Source organism: Haemorhous mexicanus, chromosome 1 (genome assembly GCF_027477595.1).
Source record: "Haemorhous mexicanus isolate bHaeMex1 chromosome 1, bHaeMex1.pri, whole genome shotgun sequence".
Taxonomy (NCBI): Eukaryota; Metazoa; Chordata; class Aves; order Passeriformes; family Fringillidae; genus Haemorhous; species Haemorhous mexicanus.
The window spans coordinates 157,460,054-157,486,194 of record NC_082341.1 but is presented as its reverse complement, the minus strand read 5'-3'; the positions used below and the strand labels follow the sequence as shown (position 1 = coordinate 157,486,194).

The 26,141-nt window shown below is 41.1% G+C and overlaps 1 protein-coding gene across 1 annotated transcript in view; it reads right to left on the bottom strand.

The window, feature by feature from the left end:
* Positions 1-9,082: 9,082 nt before the first annotated feature.
* Positions 9,083-26,141, bottom strand: part of RECQL4 (RecQ like helicase 4) — a 61,774-nt gene continuing 44,715 nt past the window's right edge. The window contains 4 exon segments of the mRNA XM_059848250.1: positions 9,083-9,102; positions 19,433-19,552; positions 23,336-23,438; positions 25,007-25,032. Coding sequence (XP_059704233.1) covers positions 9,083-9,102; positions 19,433-19,552; positions 23,336-23,438; positions 25,007-25,032 — 269 coding nt within the window.

Sequence of the window (26,141 nt, the reverse complement as noted above, 5' to 3'; positions counted from 1 at the left end):
AAAATCCCACATCCAGCACCCCAGAATCCCCAGATCTCGAAATCCCAAAATCCAACACCCCCAACATCCCAAATCCCAACATCCCCAAATCCCAAAATCCCATATTCCCAACACCCCAAATCCCAAAATCTCAAAACCCCAAAATCCAACACTGCTAAATCCCAACACACAACAGCCCCAAATCCCAAAATCCAAGACCCAAAATCCCAAAATCCCAAATCTCCAAATCCCAAAATCCCCAAATCCCAAAATCCAGTGCCCCCAAATTCCAACATCCAAAATCCCAAAATCCCCAAATCCCAACATCCGAAATGTAACATCCCAACAACCCAAAATCCCAAAATCCCCACTCCTCAAAATCCCCAGATCCAACGTCCCAAAATTCCAGCACTGAACACCCAAAATCCCACATCCAGCACCCCAGAATCCCAAAATCCAACACCCCCAACATCCCAAATTCTCAATGCCCAACATCCCGAAATCCCAACACAAAACACCCCCAAATCCCAAAATACCCAAATCCCAAAATCCCCAAAACCCCAAAATCCCAAAATCCCCAAACCCAACCTCCCAACATCCCACCATTCCCAAATCCCAAAATCCAACATCCCAACATCGGCACACGACTCCAACACTCCCAAACCCCAAATCCCAAAAAACCCCAAATCCCAAGATCTCAAAATCCCCAAATCCCCACACACAACAGCCCCAAATCCCAAAATCCCAAAGTCCCAAAATCCCAACATTCCACATCCCTAAATCCAAGACCCAAAATCCCAAACTCCACAATCCCAAAATCCCAACACCCCACATCCCCAAATCCCAACACACAAGAGCCCCAAATCCCAAAATCCCCAAATCCAGGGACCCCAAATTCCAACATCCAAAATCCCCAAATCCCAAAGTCCCGAAATGCCAACATCCAACATCCCAAAATCCCAAATCTCCAAATCCCGACATCCCAAAATCTCAACATCCTGAAATCCCAGCACCCCAAAATCCCAAATCTCAAAATCCCAAATCTCCAAAATCCCAAATCCCCAAATCCCAAAATCTCAATATCCCAAAATACCAAATCCCAACAATCCCAAATCTCCCAAATCCCAAAATCCCAAAAATCCCAAATCCCCCAAATCCCCAAAATCCCAAATCCCAACATCCCAAATCCCATCATCCCAAAATCTCAACATCCTGAAATCCCAGCACCCCAAAATCCCAAATCTCAAAATTCCAAAATCCCCAAAATCCCAAATCCCCAAATCCCAAAATCTCAATATCCCAAAATACCAAATCCCAACAATCCCAAATCTCCCAAATCCCAAAATCCCAAAAATCCCAAAAATCCCAAATCCCCCAAATCCCCAAAATCCCAAATCCCAACATCCCAAAATCCCATCATCCCAAAATCTCAACATCCTGAAATTCCAGCACCCCAAAATCCCAAATATCAAAATTCCAAAATCCCCAAAATCCCCAAAATCCCAAATCCCCCAAATCCCAAATCCCCAAATCCCAAAATCTCAATATCCCAAAATACCAAATCCCAACAATCCCAAATCTCCCAAATCCCAAAATCCCAAAAATCCCAAATCCCCCAAATCCCAAATCCCCCAAATCCCCCAAATCCCCAAAATCCCAACATCCCAAATCCCAACATCCCAAAATCCCATCATCCCAAAATCTCAACATCCTGAAATTCCGGCACCCCAAAATCCCAAATCCCAAAATCTCCAAATCCCCAAAATCCCAAATCTCAAAATCCCAAAATCCCAAAATCCCCAAATCCCCAAAATCCTAAATCCCAAAATCTCCAAATCCCCAAAATCCCAAATCTCAAAATCCCAAATCCCAAAATCCCCAAAATCCCAACATCCGAGAATCCCAAATCTCAAAATTCCCAAAATCCCAAATCCCCAAATCCCAACATCCAACCCCACCCCACCCCCCCAATGTCCCCAATGTCCCCACGACCCCAAGATGTCCCCAATGTCCCCCCCAGTGTCCCCAATGTCCTGTGTCCCCCCATGTCCCCAATGTCCCCAGGCTGTCCCCCTGTGTCCTCACACTGTCCCCAAGATGTCCCCAGGCTGTCCCCTGTCCCCAATGTCCCCAGGCTGTCCCCAGGCTCTCCCCAATGTCCCCAGGCCGTCCCCATGTCCCCAGCACTCCCCACGTCCCCACACTGTCCCCAATGTCCCCACACTGTCCCCAATGTCCCCAGGGTGTCCCCAGTCTGTCCCCATGTCCCCACACTGTCCCCAATGTCCTGTGTCCCCCCATGTCCCCAATGTCCCCAGGCTGTCCCCCTGTGTCCCCACACTGTCCCCAAGATGTCCCCACACTGTCCCCTGTCCCCAATGTCCCCAGGCTGTCTCCAGGCTGTCCCCAATGTCCCCAGGCTGTCCCCAATGTCCCCACACTGTCCCCAATGTCCCCACACTGTCCCCAGGCTGTCTCCAGGCTGTCCCCAATGTCTCCAGGCTGTCCCCGTGTCCCCAGCACTCCCCACATCCCCACACTTTCCCCCAATGTCCCCACACTGTCCCCACACTGTCCCCTGTCCCCAGGCTGTCCCATCCCCCCCGCACTGTCCCACCTCCCAGGGTGACTCCTGTCCCCAAGGTGTCCCCATGTCCTCAGGGTGTCTCTTGTCCCCAGCACTCCCCATGTCCCCACGGTGTCCCCATGTCCCCAGGGTGTCCCCAGGATATCCTCAGGGTGTCCCCAGGAGGTCCCCAGGGTGTCCCCATGTCCCCAGGATGTCCCCAGTGTGCCCATTATATCCTCAGGATGTCCCCAGGATGTCCCCAGGATATCCTCAGGATGTCCCCAGGATGTCCCCAAGATGTCCCCAGGGTGTCCCCATGTCCCCAGGCTTCCTCAGGGTGTCCCCAGGCTGTCCCCAGGCTGTCACCTCCATGTCCCCACTCCCACGGCCCTGGGGTAGCTCCTGTCCCGAGTGTCCCATGTCCCCAGGGTGTCCCTGTGTCCCCAGAGTGTCCTTGTGTCCCCAGAGTGTCACTGTGTCCCCAGAGTGTCCCATGTCCCCAGGGTGTCCCATGTCCCCAGGGTGTCCCTGTGTCCCCAGAGTGTCCCTGTGTCCGTAGGGTGTCCCTGTGTCCCCAGAGTGTCCCCAGGGTGTCCCCAGAGTGTCCCATGTCCCCAAGGTGTTCCATGTCCCCAGGGTGTCCCTGTGTCCCCAGGGTGTCCCATGTCCCCAGAGTGTCCCATGTCCCCAAGGTGTCCCCAGAGTGTCCCATGTCCCCAGGGTGTCCCTGTGTCCCCAGAGTGTCCCATGTCCCCAGGGTGTCCCATGTCCCCAGGGTGTCCCATGTCCTCAGAGTGTCCCATGTCCCCAGGGTGTCCCTGTGTCCCCAGAGTGTCCCCATGTCCCCAGAGTGTCCCATGTCCCCAAGGTGTCCCTGTGTTCCCAGGGTGTCCCATGTCCCCAATGTGTCCCATGTCCCCAGGGTGTCCCTGTGTCCCCAGAGTGTCCCTGTGTCCCCAGGGTGTCCCATGTCCCCAGGGTGTCCCTGTGTCCCCAAGGTGTCCCTGTGTCCCCAGGGTGTCCCATGTCCCCAGAGTGTCCCTGTGTCCCCAGAGTGTCCCATGTCCCCAGGGTGTCCCATGTCCCCATTCCCAGCCCCTCTCCCATCCCCCCACTGTATCCCTGTCCCCTCCCTGTCCCTGTCCCCTCTCCATCCCTGTCCCCATCCCTGTCCCCGTCCCCGTCCCCATCCCTGTCTCCATCCCTGTCCCCGTCCCCGTCCCCATCCCTGTCCCCATCCCTGTCCCCGTCCCCGTCCCCATCCCTGTCCCCTCCCTGTCCTCTCCCCATCCCTGTCCCTGTCCCCTCCCCCTGGCTCTCCGCCACCTCCGAAGGGACCTTGGGGACCTTGGGGACAGCGGTGCCACCTCCGGTGCCACCGTTGGTGCCACCCCTGGATGCCAGCACCGAGGGCGCGGGCCGGGAGCCACCTGGGTCCTGTGCCACGTACCGGGAATGTCGCCTGGGAATGTCCCCTCGTGTCCCCCGGGGATCACCGGGAATGTCGCCTGGGAATGTCCCCCCCTGTCCCCCCAGGTCCCACTGGGAATGTCGCCTGGGAATGTCCCCTCCTGTCCCCCGGAGATCACCGGGAATGTCCTCTCGTGTCCCCGCCCCCCAGGTCCCACCGGGAATGTCGCCTGCTGTCCACCCGTGTCCCTGGGAATGTCCCCTCGTGTCCCCCCGGCAATGTCCCCTCCTGTCCCCTCGTGTCCCACTGTGTCCCCCAGGAATGTCCCCTCCTGTCCCACGGGAATGTCCCCGAAGTGTCCCCCCGGGAATGTCCCCCAGGAATGTTCCCCCGTGTCTCCCCAGGAATGTCCCCGAGTGTCCCCCGTGTCCCCCAGGAGTGTCCCCCGTATCCCCCCAGATTCCCTCCCAGCAATGTCCCCTCCTGTCCCCCAGGAATGTCCCCCCAGGTTCTCCGGGAATGTCCCCGCGTGTCCCCCAGGAATGTCCCCTCCTGTCTCCTGGGAATGTCCCCTCCTGTCCCCCCGTGTCTCCCAGATTCCCACTGGGAATGTCCCCCCGTGTCCCCCGGCCGTGTCCCCTCCTGTCCCACCGGGAATGTCCCCTCCTGTCTCCTGGGAATGTCCGCCCGTGTCCCCCAGATTCCCACCGGGAATGTCCCCCCGTGTCCCCCGGCAGTGTCCCCTCCTGTCCCACCGGGAATGTCCCCTCCTGTCCCCCGGGAATGTCCCCCCGTGTCCCCCAGATTCACACCGGGAATGTCCCCCAGGAATGTCCCCTCCTGTCCCTCCGTGTCCCCCAGGAATGCCCCCCCCCGTGTCCCCCAGATTCCCACCGGGAATGTCCCCCCAGGTTCTCCGGGAATGTCCCCCCCGTGTCCCCCAGGAATGTCCCTCCTGTCCCCCCGTGTCCCCCAGGAATGTCCCCTCCTGTCCCCTTCTATCCCCCCGGGAATGTCCCCCCGTGTCCCCCAGATTTCCACCGGGAATGTCCCCCGGGACTGTCCCCTCCTGTCCCCCGGGAATGTCCCCCGGTGTCCCCCAGGAATGTCCCTCCTGTCCCCCGGGAATGTCCCCTCGCGTCCCCCAGGAATGTCCCCGCGTGTCCCCTCGTGTCCCGCGGTGTCCCCAAGCCCCTCTCGTGTCCCCATTCCCGATTTTGGCCTCCCGCGCTTTCCCCGAACTTTTGGAATCTCCGGCTCCGCCCGAGGCCGCTCGGGAACATCGGCGGGAATTCCGACCCCAAAGGGATTTGGGGCTTGGGATTTGGGATTTGGGGATTTTGGGGTTTGGGATTTGGGGATTTTGGGGATTTGGGGTCATCCGGGAGGGAAATGGGCTCGGGAACATCGGCGGGAATTCCGACCCCAAAGGGATTTGGGGGTTGGGATTTCGGGATTTGGGGTTTTGGGATTTCGGGGGATTTGGGGTTTGGGATTTCGGGATTTGGGGTTTTGGGATTTGAGGTTTGGGATCAGCCCAGGGGGAAATGCGCTCGGGGAACATCGGTGGGAATTCTGACCCCAAAGGGATTTGGGATTTTGGGGGTTGGGGATTTGGGGATTTGGGGTTTGGGGATTTGGGGTTTTGGGATTTGGGGGTTTGGGATTTGGGATTTTGGGTTTGGAATTTTGGGATTTGGGCTTTGGGATTTGAGGTTTGGGATCTGGGGATTTGGGATAAGCCCAGGGGGAAATGGCCTCGGGGAACATCAGTTGGAATTCCGACCCCAAAGGGATTTGGGGATTTTGGGATTTGGGGTTTTGGATTTTGGGATTTTGGGATTTGGGGTTTGGGATTTCGGGATTTGGGATTTTGGGATTTGGGGTTTTGGGATTTGGGGATTTGGGATTTCGGGATTTGGGGATTTGGGATTTCGGGATTTTGGGATTTGAGGTTTGGGATCTGAGGATTTGGGATAAGCCCAGGAGGAAATGGCCTCGGGGAACATTGGTGGGAATTCCGACCCCAAAGGGGTTTTGGGATTTTGGGTTTGGGGATTTGGGGTTTGGGATTTGGGATTTTGGGATTTGGGGTTTGGGATCTGGGGATTTGGGATAAGCCCAGGGGGAAACGGGCTCGGGGAATATCAGTGGGAATTCCAACCCCAAAGGGATTTGGGATTTTGGGTTTGGGATTTGGGATTTTGGGATTTGGGGTTTTGGGATTTGGGATTTTGGGGTTTGGGATTTGGGGTTTTGGGATTTGGGGTTTGGGATTTCGGGATTTGGGATTTTGGGATTTCGGGGTTTGGGATCTGGGGATTTGGGATAAGCCCAGGGGGAAATGGCCTCGGGGAACATCAGTGGGAATTCCGACCCCAAAGGGATTTGGGATTTGGGATTTTGGATTTTGGGATTTTGGGGTTTGGGATTTGGGGTTTTGGGATTTCGGGATTTGGGATTTTGGGATTTGAGGTTTGGGATCTGAGGATCTGGGATAAGCCCAGGGGGAAATGGCCTCGGGGAACATCGGTGGGAATTCTGACCCCAAAGGGGTTTTGGGATTTGGGATTTTGGAGTTTGGGATTTTGGGTTTGGGGATTTGGGGTTTGGGATTTTGGGTTTGGGATTTTGGGGGATTTGGGATAAGCCCAGGGGGAAACGGGCTCGGGGAACATCGGTGGGAATTCCGACCCCAAAGGGATTTGGGATTTTGGGTTTGGGATTTGGGGTTTGGGGATTTGGGGTTTTGGGATTTGGGGATTTGGGGTTTGGGATTTAGGGGATTTTGGGGTTTGGGATTTGGGGGTTTGGGATTTAGGGATTTGGGATTTTGGGGTTGTGGGATTTGGAGATTTGGGATAAACCCAGGGGGAAATGGACTCAGGGAACATCAGTGGGAACGGTGACCCCAAAGGGATTTGGGATTTTGGGATTTGATTTGGGATCTGGGATGGGGATTTGGGGGTTCGGATTGGATTTGGGAATTCGGGATTGATTTAAAAGGGTCCGGATTGGGATTTTTGGGGATTTGGGATTGGGATGTTTGGGGTCTGGGACTGGGATTTTGGGAATCTGGAATTGGGATTTTTGGGGATTTGGGATTTGAGTCGGAATGTGAGATTGGATTTTGAGATCCCAATAAAAATCCAAGAAATCTCGATAAAATCCTGATAAAACCCCGATAAAACAATCCATGGATTTCCCCCATTTCTTTATTAGATAAAATCCCAATAAAGTCCTAAAAAAAAATCCCCGAAAATCAGAATAAAAATCCCAAATCCCGCCTGGAGCCTCCACCGGTCCTGGTGAAATTCCTGAGGTTTTCCCAGAAGATTTTGAGGTTTTTTCCCAAATTTTTGGTGGTTTTCCCCACAGTTTTTGAGTTTTTTTTTTCCTGAATTTTTTGATTTTTTTGCCCCAAACTTTTGGGGGTTTTTCACTCAGTTTTTGGGTTTTTTTTCCCCTCCACTTTTTGGATTTTTTTCCCTGAATTTTTTGAATTTTTTTCCCGAATTTTTGGGTTTTTTCTTTCATATTTTTGGGGTTTCTTCCTGCAATTTTCCTTCAGTTTTTTTTGGTTTTTTTCCCTGAATTTTTTGAGTTTTTTTCCCCGAATTTTTTGAGGCTTTTTTCCACAATTTTTGTTTTTTTTTTCTCCACATTTTTTTGGGCTTTTCCCTGCAGATTTTGGGTTTTTCCCCTCAGTTTTTGTTTTTTTTTTTTTCCTCAGTTTTTGAGATTTCCCCCTCCACTTTTCAGATATTTTTCCCTGAATTTTTTGAGTTTTTTTCCCGATTTTTGGGTTTTTTCTTTCATATTTTTGGGGCTTCTTCCTGCAGATTTTTGGAATTTTTCCTTCAGTTTTTGGTTTTTTTCCCTGAATTTTTTTTTGTTTTTTTTTCCCCGAATTTTTTGAGGATTTTTCCCGCAGCTTTTGGGGGTTTTTCTCCACATTTTTTTGGGCTTTTCCCTGCTGATTTTGGAGTTTTTTCCCCTCAGTTTTTGGGGTTTTTTTCCCTGCAGTTTTTGAGATTTTCCCCTGCAATTTTTGGATTTTTTTCCCGAATTTTTTGAGTTTTTCCGCAATTTTTGGGTTTTTCCCCCACATTTTTTGGTCTTTTCCCTGCAGATTTTGGAATTTATTCCCTTCAATTTTTGGGGTTTTTTTCCCTCAGTTTTTGAGATTTCCCCCTCCACTTTTCAGATATTTTTCCCTGAATTTTTTGAGTTTTTTTCCGAATTTTTGGGTTTTTTCTTTCATATTTTTGGGGCTTCTTCCTGCAGATTTTTGGATTTTTTCCTTCAGTTTTTGTTTTTTTTTTCCCCTGAATTTTTTGAGTTTTTTTCCCCGAATTTTTTGAGGCTTTTTTCCGCAATTTTTGGGGTTTTTTCTCCACATTTTTTGGGCTTTTCCCTGCTGATTTTGGGTTTTTTCCCTCAGTTTTTGGGGTTTTTCCCCTCAGTTTTTGAGATTTTCCCCTCCACTTTTCGGATTTTTTTCCCTGAATTTTTTGAGTTTTTTTCCCGAATTTTTGGGTTTTTCTTTCATATTTTTGGGGCTTCTTCCTGCAGATTTTTGGAATTTTTCCTTCAGTTTTTGTTTTTTTTTCCCTGAATTTTTTGAGGTTTTTTCCCCGAATTTTTGAGGATTTTTCCCGCAGCTTTTGGGGTTTTTCTCCACATTTTTTTGGGCTTTTTCCCTGCAGATTTTGGGTTTTTCCCCTCAGTTTTTGGTTTTTTTTTCCCTGCAGTTTTTGACATTTTCCTCTGCAATTTTGGATTTTTTTCCCTGAAATTTTTGAGTTTTTTTCCCGAATTTTGGGTTTTTTCTTTCATATTTTTGGGGCTTCTTCCTGCAGATTTTTGGATTTTTTCCTTCAGTTTTTGTTTTTTTTTTCCCTGAATTTTTTGAGTTTTTTCCCCAAATTTTTTGAGGCTTTTTTCCACAATTTTTGGGTTTTTTTCTCCACATTTTTTGGGCTTTTCCCTGCAGATTTTGGAGTTTTTTCCCTCAGTTTTTGGGGGTTTTTTTCCTGTAGTTTTTGAGATTTTCCTCAGCAATTTTTGGAGTTTTTTCCCCGAATTTTTGAGTTTTTTTCCGCAATTTTTGGGTTTTTCCCTCACACTTTTTGGTCTTTCCCTGCAGATTTTGGAGTTTATTCCCTGCAATTTTTTTGGTTTTTTCCCTCAGTTTTTGTTTTTTTCCGCAGTTTTTGAGATTTTCCCCTCCACTTTTTGGATTTTTTTCCGTGAATTTTTTGAGTTTTTTCTCGAATTTTTTTGGGTTTTTCCCCTGAATTTTTTTATTTTTTCCTGAATTTTTTGGGTTTTTCTCCACAGTTTTTGAAGTTTTTCTCCTGAATTTCTTCATTTTTTCCCTGGATTTTTGTTTTTTTTTCCTACAGTTTTTGAGATTTTCCCCTGCACTTTTTGGATTTTTTACCCTGAACTTTTTGAGTTTTTTCCCGAATTTTTTGAGGCTTTTTCCCTGAATTTTTGAGTTTTTTTTTCTCTGAATTTTTGGGTTTTTTCCCACAGTTTTTGAGGTTTTTCTCCTGAATTTCTTGATTTTTTTCCCTCAGTTTTTGGGTTTTTTCCCCGCAGTTTTTGAGATTTTCCCCTGCACTTTTTGGATTTTTTTTCCCTGAATTTTTTGGGTTTTTACCCTGATTTTTTTTATTTTTTTCCTTTATTTTTGGGGGTTTTTCCCACATTTTTTGAGGTTTATTCCCCGCAGTTTATGATTTTTTCCCTGCAGTTTTTGAAGTTTTTCTCCTGAAGGTTTTGAGGTTTTTTTCCCCGAATTTTTTGATTTTTTTTCCCCAGATTTTTGGAATTTTTTTCCCAAATTTTTGAGTTTTTTTCCCCGGCAGTTTTTGAGGTTTTTCTCCTGAACTTCTTGATTTTTTCCCCTGGTTTTTTGAGGTTTTTCCCCACAGTTTTTGAAGTTTTTCCCCACAGTTTTTGAGGTTTTTCCCAAATTTTTGGGTTTTTTCCCTCAGTTCTTGGGTTTTTTCCCTCAGTTTTGAGATTTTCCCCTCCACTTTTCAGATTTTTTTCCCTGAATTTTTTGAGTTTTTCCTGAATTTTTTGGCTTTTTTCCACATTTTTGGGTTTTTTTCCTGCAGATTTTTGGCCTTTTCCCTGCAGATTTTGTTTTTTTTTTTTTCCCTGAATTTTTTTGATTTTTTCCCCTGAAATTTTTTGAGGCTTTTTTCTGCAATTTTTGGGTTTTTTTCTCCACATTTTTTTGGCTTTTCCCTGCAGATTTTGGAGTTTTTTCCCTCAGTTTTTGGGTTCTTTTCCCTCAGTTTTTGAGATTTTCCCCAGCAATTTTTGGATTTTTTTCCCTGAATTTTTTGAGTTTTTTTTTCCCGAATTTTTGGGTTTTTTCTTTCATATTTTTGGGGCTTCTTCCTGCAGATTTTTGGAATTTTTCCTTCAGTTTTTGTTTTTTTTTTCCCTGAATTTTTTGTTTTTTCCCCGAATTTTTTGAGGATTTTTCCCGCAGTTTTTGGGTTTTTTCTCCACATTTTTTTTGGGCTTTTCCCTGCAGATTTTGGGTTTTTCCCCTCAGTTTTTGGGGTTTATTTTCCCTGCAGTTTTTGAGATTTTCCTCTGCAATTTTTGGAGTTTTTTCCCTGAATTTTTTGAGTTTTTTTCCGCAATTTTTGGGTTTTTCCCCCACATTTTTTGGTCTTTTCCCTGCAGATTTTGGAATTTATTCCCTTCAATTTTTGGGGTTTTTTTCCCTCAGTTTTTGAGATTTCCCCCTCCACTTTTCAGATATTTTTCCCTGAATTTTTTGAGTTTTTTTCCCGAATTTTTGGTTTTTTCTTTCATATTCTTGGGGCTTCTTCCTGCAGATTTTTGGAATTTTTCCTTCAGTTTTTGTTTTTTTTTTAACCTGAATTTGTTGAGTTTTTTCCCCGAATTTTTTGAGGCTTTTTTCCACAATTTTTGGGGTTTTTTTCCACATTTTTCTGGCTTTTCCCTGCTGATTTTGGAGTTTTTTCCCTCAGTTTTTGGGGTTTTTTCCCTGCAGTTTTTGAGATTTTCCCCTGCACTTTTTGGATTTTTTTCCCCGAATTTTTTGAGTTTTTTTCCCACATTTTTGGGCTTTTCCCCCACATTTTTTTGTCTTTTCCCTGCAGATTTTGGAGTTTATTCCCTTCAATTTTTGGGATTTTCCCTGCAGATTTTGTTTTTTCCCTGCAGATTTTGTTTTTTTTTTCCCTGTAGTTTTTGAGATTTTCCCCTCCACTTTTCAGATTTTTTTCCCTGAAATTTTTGAGTTTTTTCCTGAATTTTTTGGCTTTTTCCCCACATTTTTGGGGCTTCTTCCTGCAGATTTTTGGAATTTTTCCTTCAGTTTTTGTTTTTTTTCCCCTGAATTTTTTGATTTTTTTCCCCGAATTTTTTGAGGATTTTTCCCGCAGCTTTTGGGGTTTTTCCCCCACATTTTTTGGGCTTTTCCCTGCAGATTTTGGAGTTTATTCCCTGCAATTTTTTTTGTTTTTTCCCTCAGTTTTTGGGGTTTTTTTCCCGCAGTTTTTGAGATTTTCCCCTGCACTTTTTGGATTTTTTACCCTGAACTTTTTGAGTTTTTTCCCGAATTTTTTGAGGTTTTTTCCCCTGGATTTTTGAGTTTTTTTTTCTCTGAATTTTTGGGTTTTTTCCCCACAATTTCTGAGGTTTTTCTCCTGAATTTCTTGATTTTTTCCCCTCAGTTTTTGGGTTTTTTCCCCGCAGTTTTTGAGATTTTCCCCTGCACTTTTTGGATTTTTTTTCCCTGAATTTTTTTGGTTTTGCCCCTGAATTTTTTTATTTTTTTCCTTTATTTTTGAGGGTTTTTCCCACAGTTTTTGAGGTTTATTCCCCGCAGTTTTTGATTTTTTCCCTGCAGTTTTTGAGGTTTTTCTCCTGAAGGTTTTGAGTTTTTTTCCCCAGATTTTTGAGTTTTTTTCCCCGGATTTTTTGAGTTTTTTCCCCCGAATTTTTGAGGTTTTTTTCCCCAGATTTTTGAGGTTTTTCCCCGGATTTTTTGAGTTTTTTCCCGAATTTTTGAGTTTTTTTTCCTGCAGTTTTTGAGGTTTTTCTCATGAATTTCTTGATTTTTCCCCCTGGTTTTTTGAGGTTTTTCCCCACAGTTTTTGAGTTTTTTTCCCCGAATTTTTTTTTTCCGCAATTTTTGAGTTTTTTTCCCACAGTTTTTGAGGTTTTTCCCAAATTTTTTGGGTTTTTTCCCCTCAGTTCTTGGGGTTTTTTCCCTCAGTTTTTGAGATTTTCCCCTCCACTTTTCAGATTTTTTTCCCTGAATTTTTTGAGTTTTTCCTGAATTTTTTGGCTTTTTTCCCACATTTTTGGTTTTTTTTCCTGCAGATTTTTGGCCTTTTCCCTGCAGATTTTGTTTTTTTTAACCTGAATTTTTTGAGTTTTTTTCCCGAATTTTTTGAGGCTTTTTTCCACAATTTTTGGGTTTTTTTCTCCACAATTTTTGGGCTTTTCCCTGCAGATTTTGGGTTTTTCCCCTCAGTTTTTGGGGTTTTTTTCCCTGCAGGTTTTGAGATTTTCCTCTGCAATTTTTGGATTTTTTTCCCAGAAATTTTTTGAGTTTTTTCCCGAATTTTTGGGTTTTTTCTTTCATATTTTTGGGGCTTCTTCCTGCAGATTTTTGGAATTTTTCCTTCAGTTTTTGTTTTTTTTTTAACCTGAATTTGTTGAGTTTTTTCCCCGAATTTTTTGAGGCTTTTTTCCACAATTTTTGGGGTTTTTTTCCACATTTTTCTGGCTTTTCCCTGCTGATTTTGGAGTTTTTTCCCTCAGTTTTTGGGGTTTTTTCCCTGCAGTTTTTGAGATTTTCCCCTGCACTTTTTGGATTTTTTTCCCCGAATTTTTTGAGTTTTTTTCCCACATTTTTGGGCTTTTCCCCCACATTTTTTTGTCTTTTCCCTGCAGATTTTGGAGTTTATTCCCTTCAATTTTTTGGGATTTTCCCTGCAGATTTTGTTTTTTTTTTCCCTGTAGTTTTTGAGATTTTCCCCTCCACTTTTCAGATTTTTTTCCCTGAAATTTTTGAGTTTTTTCCTGAATTTTTTGGCTTTTTCCCCACATTTTTGGGGCTTCTTCCTGCAGATTTTTGGAATTTTTCCTTCAGTTTTTGTTTTTTTTCCCCTGAATTTTTTGATTTTTTTCCCCGAATTTTTTGAGGATTTTTCCCGCAGCTTTTGGGGTTTTTCCCCCACATTTTTTGGGCTTTTCCCTGCAGATTTTGGAGTTTATTCCCTGCAATTTTTTTTGTTTTTTCCCTCAGTTTTTGGGGTTTTTTTCCCGCAGTTTTTGAGATTCTCCCCTGCACTTTTTGGATTTTTTACCCTGAACTTTTTGAGTTTTTTCCCGAATTTTTTGAGGTTTTTTCCCCTGGATTTTTGAGTTTTTTTTTCTCTGAATTTTTGGGTTTTTTCCCCACAATTTCTGAGGTTTTTCTCCTGAATTTCTTGATTTTTTCCCCTCAGTTTTTGGGTTTTTTCCCCGCAGTTTTTGAGATTTTCCCCTGCACTTTTTGGATTTTTTTTCCCTGAATTTTTTTGGTTTTGCCCCTGAATTTTTTTATTTTTTTCCTTTATTTTTGAGGGTTTTTCCCACAGTTTTTGAGGTTTATTCCCCGCAGTTTTTGATTTTTTCCCTGCAGTTTTTGAGGTTTTTCTCCTGAAGGTTTTGAGTTTTTTTCCCCAGATTTTTGAGTTTTTTTCCCCGGATTTTTTGAGTTTTTTCCCCCGAATTTTTGAGGTTTTTTTCCCCAGATTTTTGAGGTTTTTCCCCGGATTTTTTGAGTTTTTTCCCGAATTTTTGAGTTTTTTTTCCTGCAGTTTTTGAGGTTTTTCTCATGAATTTCTTGATTTTTCCCCCTGGTTTTTTGAGGTTTTTCCCCACAGTTTTTGAGTTTTTTTCCCCGAATTTTTTTTTTCCGCAATTTTTGAGTTTTTTTCCCACAGTTTTTGAGGTTTTTCCCAAATTTTTTGGGTTTTTTCCCCTCAGTTCTTGGGGTTTTTTCCCTCAGTTTTTGAGATTTTCCCCTCCACTTTTCAGATTTTTTTCCCTGAATTTTTTGAGTTTTTCCTGAATTTTTTGGCTTTTTTCCCACATTTTTGGGTTTTTTTCCTGCAGATTTTTGGCCTTTTCCCTGCAGATTTTGTTTTTTTTAACCTGAATTTTTTGAGTTTTTTTCCCGAATTTTTTGAGGCTTTTTTCCACAATTTTTGGGTTTTTTTCTCCACAATTTTTGGGCTTTTCCCTGCAGATTTTGGGTTTTTCCCCTCAGTTTTTGGGGTTTTTTTCCCTGCAGGTTTTGAGATTTTCCTCTGCAATTTTTGGATTTTTTTCCCAGAAATTTTTTGAGTTTTTTCCCGAATTTTTGGGTTTTTTCTTTCATATTTTTGGGGCTTCTTCCTGCAGATTTTTGGAATTTTTCCTTCAGTTTTTGTTTTTTTTAACCTGAATTTTTTGAGTTTTTTCCCCGAATTTTTTGAGGCTTTTTTCCGCAATTTTTGGGTTTTTTTCTCCACAATTTTTGGGCTTTTCCCTGCAGATTTTGGGTTTTTCCCCTCAGTTTTTGGGGTTTTTTTCCCTCAGTTTTTGAGATTTTCCCCTGCACTGTTTGGATTTTTTTCCCTGAATTTTTTGAGTTTTCTCCTGAATTTTTTGGCTTTTTTTCCACATTTTGGGGCTTCTTCCTGCAGATTTTTGGAATTTTTCCTTCAGTTTTTGTTTTTTTTCCCTGAACTTTTTTTTGGTTTTTTTTCCCCGAATTTTTTGAGGATTTTTCCCGCAGCTTTTGGGTTTTTCTCCATATTTTTTGGGCTTTTCCCTGCTGATTTTGGAGTTTTTTCCCTCAGTTTTTGGGGGTTTTTCCCCTGCAGTTTTTGAGATTTTCCCCTCCACTTTTTGGATTTTTTTACCTGAATTTTTTGAGTTTTTTCCCAAATTTTTGGGTTTTTCCTTTCATATTCTTGGGGCTTCTTCCTGCAGATTTTTGGAATTTTTCCTTCAGTTTTTGTTTTTTTCCCCTGAATTTTTTGAGTTTTTTCCCCGAATTTTTTGAGGCTTTTTTCCACATTTTTTGGGTTTTTTCTCCACATTTTTTTTGGCTTTTCCCTGCTGATTTTGGAGTTTTTTCCCTCAGTTTTTGGGGGTTTTTCCCCTGCAGTTTTTGAGATTTTCCCCTGCAATTTTTGGATTTTTTTCCCCGAATCTTTTGAGTTTTTTTCCCAAATTTTTGGGTTTTTCCCCCACATTTTTTGGGCTTTTCCCTTCAGATTTTGGAGTTTATTCCCTGCAATTTTTTGGGTTTTTTCCCCTCAGTTTTTGGGTTTTTTTCCTACAGTTTTTGAGATTTTCCCCTGCACTTTTTGGATTTTTTACCCTGAACTTTTTGAGTTTTTTGCCAAATTTTTTGGGTTTTTCCCCTGAATTTTTTTCCTTTATTTTTGGGGGTTTTTCCCACAGTTTTTGAGGTTTATCCCCTGCAGTTTTTGATTTTTCCCCGCAGTTTTTGAGGTTTTTCTCATGAATTTCTTGATTTTTTCCCCACAGTTTTTGAGGTTTTTCTCATGAAGGTTTTGAGGTTTTTACCCCGAATTTTTGAGGTTTTTCCCTCAGATTTTTTGAGGTTTTTCTCCTGAATTTCTTGATTTTTTTCCCCTGGTTCTTGGAGTTTTTCCTGCAGTTTTTGAGGTTTTTCTCCTGAAGGTTTTGAGGTTTTTTCCCCGGATTTTTGGGAGTTTTTTCCCCCAGTTTTTGGGTTTTTTCTCCTGAATTTTTTGGGTTTTCCCCCCAGTTTTTGTGGGTTTTTCTCCTGAATTTTTTGAGTCTTTTCTCCTCATTTTTTGATTTTTTTCTCCTCATTTTTTGAGCTTTTTCTCTGCTGATTTTGGAGTTTTTTCCCGCAGTTTTTGGGGTTTTTTTCCCGCAGTTTTTGAGTTTTTCCCCACAGTTTTTGGCGTTTTTTCCCCGGATTTTTTGAGTTTTCCCCCGCAGTTTTTGAGGTTTTTCTCCTGAAGGTTTTGAGGTTTTTTCTCTGAATTTTTGAGTTTTTTTCCCTGGGTTTTTGGCGTTTTTTCCCAAATTTTTGAGTTTTTTTCCCCAGATTTTTGGAGTTCTTCCCCGAATTTTTGAGGTTTTGCTCCTCAGATTTTTGAGGTTTTTCTCCTGAATTTCTTGATTTTTTTCCCCCCTGGTTCTTGGAGTTTTTCCTGCAGTTTTTGAGGTTTTTCTCCTGAAGGTTTTGAGGTTTTTTCCCCGAATTTCTCAGTTTTTTTCCCCGGATTTTTGGAGTTTTTCTCCCGCAGTTTTTGAGGTTTTTCTCCTGAAATTTTTGAGGTTTTTTCCCCGGATTTTTGGGAGTTTTTTCCCCCAGTTTTTGGGTTTTTTCTCCTGAAACTTTTGGGTTTTCGCCTCAGTTTTTGTGAGTTTTTCTCCTGAATTTTTGGAGTCTTTTCTCCTCATTTTTTGATTTTTTTTCTCCTCGTTTTTTGAGCTTTTTCTCTGCTGATTTTGGAGTTTTTTCCCTCAGTTTTTGGTTTTTTTTCCTGCAGTTTTTGAGATTTTCCCCTGCAATTTTTGGATTATTTTTTCCCTGAATTTTTTGAGTTTTTCCCCTGAATTTTTTTTTTTTTTCCTTAATTTTTGGGGGTTTTTCTCACAGTTTTGAGGTTTTTCTCCTGAAGGTTTTGAGTTTTTTTCCCCAGATTTTTGAGATTTTTTTCCCTGGATTTTTGGAGTTTTTCCCTGAATTTTTGAGGTTTTTCCCCTCAGTTTTTGAGGTTTTTCTCCTGAAGGTTTTGAAGTTTCTTCCCCGAATTTTTGAGTTTTTTCCCCGGATTTTTGAGTTTTTTTTTCCCCGGATTTTTCGAGTTTTTTCCTGAATTTTTGAGTTTTTTCCCCGGATTTTTCGAGTTTTTTCCTGAATTTTTGAGTTTTTTCCCCGGATTTTTGAGTTTTTTTTTCCCCGGATTTTTCGAGTTTTTTCCTGAATTTTTGAGTTTTTCCCCGCAGTTTTTGGGGGTTTTCTCCCGAAGTTTTTGAGGTTTTTCCCCCAGATTTTTGAGATTTTTTCCCCGCAGTTTTTGAGATTTTTTCCCCGCAGTTTTTGAGATTTTTCCCGCAGTTTTTGAGGTTTTTCTCCTGAAGGTTTTGAGGTTTTCCCCAGATTTTTGAGTTTTTTCCCCCAGATTTTTGGAGTTCTTCCCCGAATTTTTGAGTTTTTTCCTGCAGTTTTTGAGGTTTTTCTCCTCAAGTTTTTGAGGTTTTTCTCCCGAATTTCTTGATTTTTTCCCCGCAGTTTTTGAGTTTTCCCTCCAGTTTTTGAATTTTTTCCTGCAGTTTTTGAGGTTTTTCTCCTGAAGGTTTTGAGGTTTTTTCTCTGAATTTTTGAGTTTTTTTCCCTGGGTTTTTGGCGTTTTTTCCCAAATTTTTGAGTTTTTTTCCCCAGATTTTTGGAGTTCTTCCCTGAATTTTTGAGGTTTTTCTCCTCAGATTTTTGAGGTTTTTCTCCTGAATTTCTTGATTTTTTCCCCACAGTTTTTGAGTTTTCCCCCGCAGTTTTTGAGGTTTTCTCCTGAAGGTTTTGAGTTTTTTTCCCCAGATTTTTGATTTTTTTTCCCCAGATTTTTGAGGTTCTTCCCCGAATTTTTGAGTTTTTTCCTGCAGTTTTTGAAGTTTTTCTCCTGAAGGTTTTGAAGTTTCTTCCCCGAATTTTTGAGTTTTTTCCCCGCAGTTTTTGGGGGTTTTCTCCCGAAGTTTTTGAGGTTTCTCCCCCAGATTTTTGAGGTTTATTCCCCGCAGTTTTTGAGATTTTTCCTGAATTTTTGAGGTTTTTCTCCTGAAGGTTTTGAGTTTTTCCCCCTGATTTTTGAGTTTTTTCCCCCAGATTTTTGGAGTTCTTCCCCGAATTTTTGAGTTTTTTCCTGCAGTTTTTGAGGTTTTTCTCCTCAAGCTTTTGGGGTTTTTCTCCTGAATTTCTTGATTTTTTCCCCGCAGTTTTTGAGTTTTCCCTCCAGTTTTTGAATTTTTTCCTGCAGTTTTTGAGGTTTTTCTCCTGAAGGTTTTGAGGTTTTTTCTCTGAATTTTTGATTTTTTTTCCCTGGGTTTTTGGCGTTTTTTCCCAAATTTTTGAGTTTTTTTTCCCCAGATTTTTGGAGTTCTTCCCCGAATTTTTGAGGTTTTGCTCCTCAGATTTTTGAGGTTTTTCTCCTGAATTTCTTGATTTTTTCCCTGCAGTTTTTGAGTTTTCCCCACAGTTTTTGAGGTTTTTCTCCTGAAGTTCTTGATTTTTTCCCCCTGGTTCTTGGAGTTTTTCCTGCAGTTTTTGAGGTTTTTCTCCTGAAGGTTTTGAGGTTTTTTTCCCTGAATTTCTCAGTTTTTTTCCCCGGATTTTTGGAGTTTTTTCCCGCAGTTTTTGAGGTTTTTCTCCTGAAATTTTTGAGGTTTTTTCCCCGGATTTTTGGGAGTTTTTCCCCTCAGTTTTTGGGTTTTTTCTCCTGAATTTTTTGGGTTTTCCCCCCAGTTTTTGTGGGTTTTTCTCCTGAATTTTTTGAGTCTTTTCTCCTCATTTTTTGATTTTTTTCTCTTCATTTTTGAGCTTTTTCTCTGCTGATTTTGGAGTTTTTTCCCTCAGTTTTTGGGGTTTTTTTCCCGCAGTTTTTGAGATTTTCCCCTGCAATTTTTGGATTATTTTTTCCCTGAATTTTTTGAGTTTTTCCCCTGAATTTTTTTATTTTTTTCCTTAATTTTTGGGGGTTTTTCTCACAGTTTTTGAGGTTTTTCTCCTGAAGGTTTTGAGTTTTTTCCCCCCAGATTTTTGGAATTCTTCCCCGAATTTTTGAGTTTTTCCCCCGCAGTTTTTGAGGTTTTTCTCCTCTGATTTTTGAGGTTTTTCTCCTGAATTTCTTGATTTTTTCCCTGCAGTTTTTGAGGTTTTTCTCCTGAATTTCTTGATTTTTTTCCCCCTGGTTCTTGGAGTTTTTCCTGCAGTTTTTGAGGTTTTTCTCCTGAAGGTTTTGAGGTTTCTTCCCCGGATTTTTGGGAGTTTTTCCCCGCAGTTTTTGATTTTTCCCCCGCAGTTTTTGAGTTTTTTCCCCGCAGTTTTTGGGTTTTTTTTCCCGCAGTTTTTGGGGTTTTTTTCCCGCAGTTTTTGAGTTTTTCCCCACAGTTTTTGAGTTTTTCCCCACAGTTTTTGGCGTTTTTTCCCCGGATTTTTTGTTTTCCCCCGCAGATTTTGAGTTTTTTCTCCTGAAGTTTTTGAGGTTTTTTCCCCGGATTTTTTGAGTTTTTCCCCGCAGTTTTTGGGGTTTTTTTCCCGCAGTTTTTGGGGTTTTTCTCCCGCAGTTTTTGATTTTTTTTCCCGCAGTTTTTGGGGTTTTTCTCCCGCAGTTTTTGAGGTTTTTTCCCGCAGTTTTTGGGGTTTTTCCTGCAGTTTTTGGTGTTTATCTCCAGGGCCGCCAGGCGGGCGAGCCTGCGGAACTCCACGGGCAGGAGGCGCCGCCAGAACCTCCGGGCACGGCCGAAAACCGGAGCGGGGAAACGGGGGGAGCCTGGGGAGAGAATCCCAAATCCTGGAAATCCTGAACATCCCAAATCCCCAAATCCCAAAATCCTAAAAATTCCAAATCCCGAATTTTCAAAAATCTCAAAATCCTTAAAATCCCAAATGCCCAAAAATCCCCAAATCCCAAAAAAATCCCGAGTTCCCAAAAGATCCAATCCCAAATCCCAAAAATCCCAAAATCCCAAAAATCCCAAAATCCCAAATTCCCAAAATCCTAAAAATCCTAAAAATCCCAACTCTAAATTCCCATATCCACAAAATCCCAAATGCCCAAAACCCCAAATTTCCAGAAATCTCAAAATTCCAAATTTCCAAAAATCCCAAAACCCAAAAATCCTAAAAATCCAAATACTAAATTCCCATATCCACAAAACCCCAAATGCCCGAAACCCCAAAATCCCAAATTTCCAGAAATCTCAAAATCCCAAATTTCCAAAAATCCCAAAATCTCAAATTCTCAAAGATCCCAAATCCCCAAAATCCTAAAAATCCCAAAAATCCCAAATACTAAATTCCCATATCCACAAAATCCCAAAACCCCAAAATCCCAAATTTCCAGAAATCCCTAAATCCTAAAAATCCCAATTCCCACATCCCCAAAAATCCCAAATCCCAAGTGCCCAAAACCCCAAAATTCTAAAAATCCCAAAACCCAAAATTCTAAAAATCCCAAATTCCTCCATCCCCAAAATCCCAAATCCTAAAAAATCCCAAATCCCAAAAAAAATCCCAATCTCAAAAATCCCCAAATCCCAAATGCCCAAAATCCTAAAAATCCCAAATTTTCAATAATCTCCAATTACCAAAATCCTAAAAATCCCAAATCTGAAATTCCCGAATTTCCAAAAATCCCAAAATCCCACCAAAAATCCCAAATCTGAAATGCCCAAATTCCCCAAAATCTCAAAATCCTAAACATCCCAAATCCCCCAAATTCCAAATTTCTAAAAACTCCAGTCCCAAAATCCCAAAACCCCCAAATCCCAAAATCATAAAAATCCCAAATTCCCAATGCCCAAAAATCCCCCAAATCCCAAATCCCCAATCCCAAATTCCCAAAAATCCCAAATCCCCAATCCCAAATTCCCAAAAATCCCAAATCCCCAAAATCCCCAAATCCCTAAAAATCCCAAATCCAAAAATCCTAAAAATCCCAAATGTCCAAAACCCCAAAATGTAAAAATCCCAAATCCCAAATTTTCAAAAATCTCCAAATCCCAAAATCATAAAAATCCCAAATCCCAAATTCCCATATCCCCAAAAATCCCCAAAATCCCAAATCCTCAAAACCCCAAATTCCTCAAAATCCCAAATTCCCACATCCCCAAAACCCCCAAAACCTAAAATTCCAAATTTCAGAAATTCCCAAAATCCCCCAAATCCCAAAACCAAAAATTCCCAAACTTCCAAAAATTTCAACCACAAAAATCCCAAATTCCCCCAAATCCGGATCCCCTAATTCCTAAAAATCCCCAAAATCCCAAATCTCCCAAATTCCTGAAAATTCCAGTCCCAAAATCCCCAAAATCCCAAAGTTCCAAACCTGAAATTGCCCAAAATCCCAAATTTCTAAAAATTCCAGTCCCAAAACCCCAAATTCCCCCAAAATCCCCAAAACCAAAATTCCCAACTTCCAAAAACCCCAAATCCCCAAAAATCCAAAATTCCCAAATCTGAAAGTCCCAAATTTTCAAAAATCTCAAATCCCAAAAAATCCCAAATCCAAATTCTAAATTCCCAAAGTCCCCAAAAATTCCGGTCTCAAAATGAAAAAATCCCAAATCCCAAAATCCCCAAAAAATCCCAATCCCAAAAATCCCCAAAATCCCAAAATTCCCAAATCCCAGAAATCCCAAATTCCAAAAATCCAAAATCCCCAAAATTCCTAAATCCCAGAAATCCCAAAATTCCCAAATCTCAGAAATCCCAAATTCCCAAAAATCCCAAAAATCCCAAATTCCCAAACCCCCGAAATTCCCAAATCTCAGCCCCAAAAATTCAAAATTCCCAAAAAGCCAAAATTCCCAACAAATTTTGGATTTTTGGGATTGGGAATTTGGGGATTTTGGTTTTTTGGGAATTTTTGGATTTTTGGGATTGGGAATTTGGGATTTCTGGGATTGGGAATTTTGGGATTTCTGGGATTTAGGAATTTTGGGGATTTTGGATTTTTGGGAATTTGGGATTTCTGAGATTTAGGATTTTTGGGAATTTGGGATTTCTGGGATTGGGAATTTGGGAATTTTGGGATTTTTGGGATTGGGAATTTGGGAATTTTGGGATTTCTGGGATTTAGGAATTTTGGGATTTTGGATTTTTGGGAATTTGGGATTTTTGCAGATTTAGGATTTTTGGGAATTTGGGATTTCTGGGATTGGGAATTTTGGGATTAAAGATTTGGGAATTTTGGGATTTCTGGGGTTTGGGAATTTTTGGATTGGGATTTTTGGGATTTGGAAATTTGGGGATTTGGGATTTTTGGGAATTCTTGATTGGGATTTCTGGGATTGGAGACTTTGGACGTTTGGGATTTTTGGGATTGACATTTTAGGGATTTTGGGAATTTTGGGAATTTTAGGACTTTGGGGATTGGGATTTTGGGAATTTTGGGATTTTTGGGATTTCTGGGATTGGATTGTTTGGAATACTGAATTTTGGGATTTCTGGGATTGGGAGTTTTGGGAATTTGGAATTTTAGGAATTTGGGAATTTTTGGTATTGAGATTTGGGATTTTAGAATTTTGGGATTTCTGGGATTGGAATTTTGCATTTTTGGGATTGGAAATTTGGGAAATTCTGATTTTTGGGAATTTTGGGATTTCTGGGATTGGGATTTTGGGAATTTTGGGATTTTTGAGATTGGCATTTGGGATTTTTGAGATTGGGATTAGGGATTTCTGGGATTTTTGGGATTGGGATTTTTGAGTTTTGTGATTTCTGGGAATTTTAGGATTTTTAGGAATTTGGGAATTTGGTTTTTTTGGGATTGAGATTTTGGTAATTTTGGGATTTTTTTGAAATTTGGGGATTGGAATTATGGGATTTTTTGGGAATTTAAGGATTCGGAAATTTGGAATTTGGGATTTTCAGGGTTGGGATTTTGGGAACTCTGGGATTTTTGGGATTGGGATTTTGGGAATTTGGGATTTTTGAGATTGGAATTTTGGGATTTTTTTTTGATTTTTTTTTGATTTTTGGGAATTTTAGGACTTTTGGGATTGAAAATTTAGAATTTTGGGATTTGGGAATTTAGGGAATTTAGGGATTGGGATTTTTGGGATTTGGGGAATTTGGGGATTTGGGGTTTTTGGGATTTGGGGAATGTTGGGATTTTTACAGTTGGAATTTTGGGATTTCTGGGATTAGGATTTTGGGAATTTTGGGATTTTTAGGATTGGAATTTGGGGATTATTGGAATTTCTGGGATTGGGATTTGGAATTTTTGGGAAATTTGGAATTTTTGAAATTTGGGATTTTTGGGGATTTGGGAATTTGGGTTTTCTGGGATTGGATTTTTTGGAATTTTGAGATTTTTGGGACTGAGATTTTGGGAACTTTGGGGATTGGGAATTTGGGATTTTTGGGATTTTGGAATTTTTGGGTTTGGGAATTGGGGAATTTTGGGATTTTTGGGAATTCTTGATTGGGATTTCTGGCATTTGAGACTTTGGAATTTTGGGGATTTTTGGGATTTGGGGATTTTTGGGGTTGGGAATTTGGGATTTTGGGATTTTTGGGATTGGGATGTTGGGAATTTGGGAATCCTCACCGATCCCATGGAAGATCCTGGCCACGGCCCTGCCCGAGAATTCCTGCTCAGGAAAAGCCTCCAGAAGTTTCCGGATCTCAGCTCGGATCTCCTGCTCCTCCTCCTGCCCCAAAAATCCCAAATTCTCAGCAAAAAACCCCAAATTCCCCAATTTCCCCAATTCCCCATTTTTTTCCAATATTTTTCCCCATTTTTTATCCCTTTTTCCCCCAAAATTCCAATTTTCCCCCCATTTCCCCTCCAAAAATTCCATTTTTTCCCCCAATTTTCCCCCATTTTTTCCTAATTTTTCCTTAATTTTCCCCCCAAAATTCCCCAAATTTTTCCCAACTTTCCCCCATATTTTTCTCATTTCCCCCAATTTTTCCCCATTTATTTCTAATTTTTCCAATTTTCCCCCAAAATTCCCCAATTTTTTCTGAAATTTTCCAAATTTTTCCTTAATTTTCCCCAATTTTCCCCAAAATTCCTTCAATTTTTCCCATTTTCTCCCCCAAAACTTCCATTTTTTTCTCAATTTTTCTAATTTCTTTCTCATTTTTCCCCAGTTTCCCCCCAAAATTCCCCAAATTTTTTCCTCCATTTTTCCATTTTTTCCCTCGTTTCCCCCCCAAAATTCCCCCAAATTTTCTCCAATTTTCCCTCCATTTTTCCCTAATTTTTCCCCCAAAATTCCCCAAATGTTTTTCTTTTTTCCTAATTTAATTTTTCCCAATTTTTCTCCAATTTTCCCCAAAATTCCCCCAAATTTTCCCCCAAAATCCCACAAATTTTCCAATTTCCCCCCAAAATTCCCAAATTTTTCCCAAATTTTTCTCATTTTTCTCTAAAATTTCCCTAATTTTTTTCCATTTTTTCTCCAGTTTTTCTCATTTTCCCCAAATTTTCCCCTGAAATTTTCCCAATTTTTTCTCCATGTTTTCTAATTTTCCCCAATTTCCCCCCAAAATTTTCCCCAATTTTCCCCAACTTTTTCTCTCTTTTCTCCAATTTTCCCCCAAAATTTCCCTTACTTTTTTTTCTAATTTTTTTCTCAATTTTGTATCATTTTTCCCCCAAAATTCCCGTAATTTTTTCTACTTTTTTCCATTTTCCCCCAAAATTCCCCCAATTTTTCCCCACTTTTTTCTAATTTTCCCGAATTTTACCCCCAAATTTTTCCCCATTTTTTATCATTTGCCCCAAATTTCCCCCCAAAATTTTCCTAATTTTTTCTCCATTTTTCTAATTTTTTCCCAATTTTCCCCCAAAATTTCCCTAATTTTTTTTCCATTTTTTCTCCAGTTTTTCTCATTTTCCCCAAATTTTCCCCTGAAATTTTCCCAATTTTTTCTCCATTTTTTCTAATTTTCCCCAATTTCCCCCCAAATTTTCCCCCAATTTTTTTTCATTTTTCTCCAATATCCCCCCCAAAATTTCCCTAATGTTTTTCCATTTTTTATCCATTTTTTCTCATTTTCCCCAAATTTTCCCCTGAAATTTTCCCAATTTTTTCTCCATTTTTTCTAATTTTCTCCCAATTTTACCCCCAAAATTCCCCAAATTTTCCCCAATTTTTTCCCCATCTTTTTTCTAATTTTCCCCAATTTTACCCCCAAATTTTTCCCATTTTCCCTAATATTCCCCAAATTTCCCCCAATTTTTCCCAATTTTTTCTAATGTTTCCCCAACTTCCTCCAAAATTTTTCCCATTTTCTCTCAATTTTTCCCAATTTTTCCCCCAATTTCCTCCAAAAATTTTCCAATTTTTCCCCATTTTCCCCCCAAAATTCTCCCATTTCTCCTCAATTTTTTCCCCATTTTTTTCTCATTTTCCCCCAATTTCCCCCCTAAAATTCTCCAAATTTTCCCTAATTTTTTCCCACTTTTTTCCAATGTTTCCCCAATTTTTTCCCCTTTCCCCCCCAAAACTCCTCAAATTTTCCCCAATTTTTTTCCCCATTGTTTTCTAATTTTTCCCCAATTTTCCCCCAAATTTTTCCCAACTTTTTCCCAATTTTTTTTCATTTTTCTCCAATTTCCCCCCCAAATTTCCTTAATTTTTTTCCATTTTTCCTCCATTTCTTCTCATTTTCCCCAAATTTTCCCCTGAAATTTTCCCAATTTTTTCCCCATTTTTTCTAATTTTCTCCCAATTTTCCCACAAATTTTTCCAAATTTCCCCCAATGTTTTCCCCATTTTTTCTAATTTTCCCCAATTTTACCCCCAAATTTTTCCCATTTTCCCATTTCCCCCCAATTTTACCCCAAAATTTTTTCCATTTTTCCTCCATTTTTTCCCATTTTCCCCAAATTTTCCCCTGAAATTTTCCCAATTTTTTCCCCATTTTTTTCTAATTTTTTCCCAATTTTACACCCAAAATTCCCCAATTTTTTCCCAATTTTTCCCCATTTTTTTCTAATTTTTTCCCAATTTTACACCCAAAATTCCCCAATTTTTTCCCAATTTTTCCCCTTTTTTTTCTAATTTTCCTCAATTTTCCCCAAAATTTTTCCCATTTTCCCTAATATTCCCCAAAATTCCCCCAATTTTTCCCATTTTTTTCTAATGTTTCCCCAACTTCCTCCAAAATTTTTCCCATTTTCTCTCAATTTTTCCCCCAATTTCCTCCAAAATTTTTCCAATTTTTCCCCATTTTCCCCCCAAAATTCTCCCATTTCTCCTCAATTTTTCCCCCATTTTTTTCTCATTTTCCCCAAATTTTCCCCTGAAATTTTCCCAATTTTTTCTCCGTTTTTCCTAATTTTTCCCCAGTTTTACCCCCAAAATTCCCCAAATTTTCTCCAATTTTTTCCCCATTTTTTT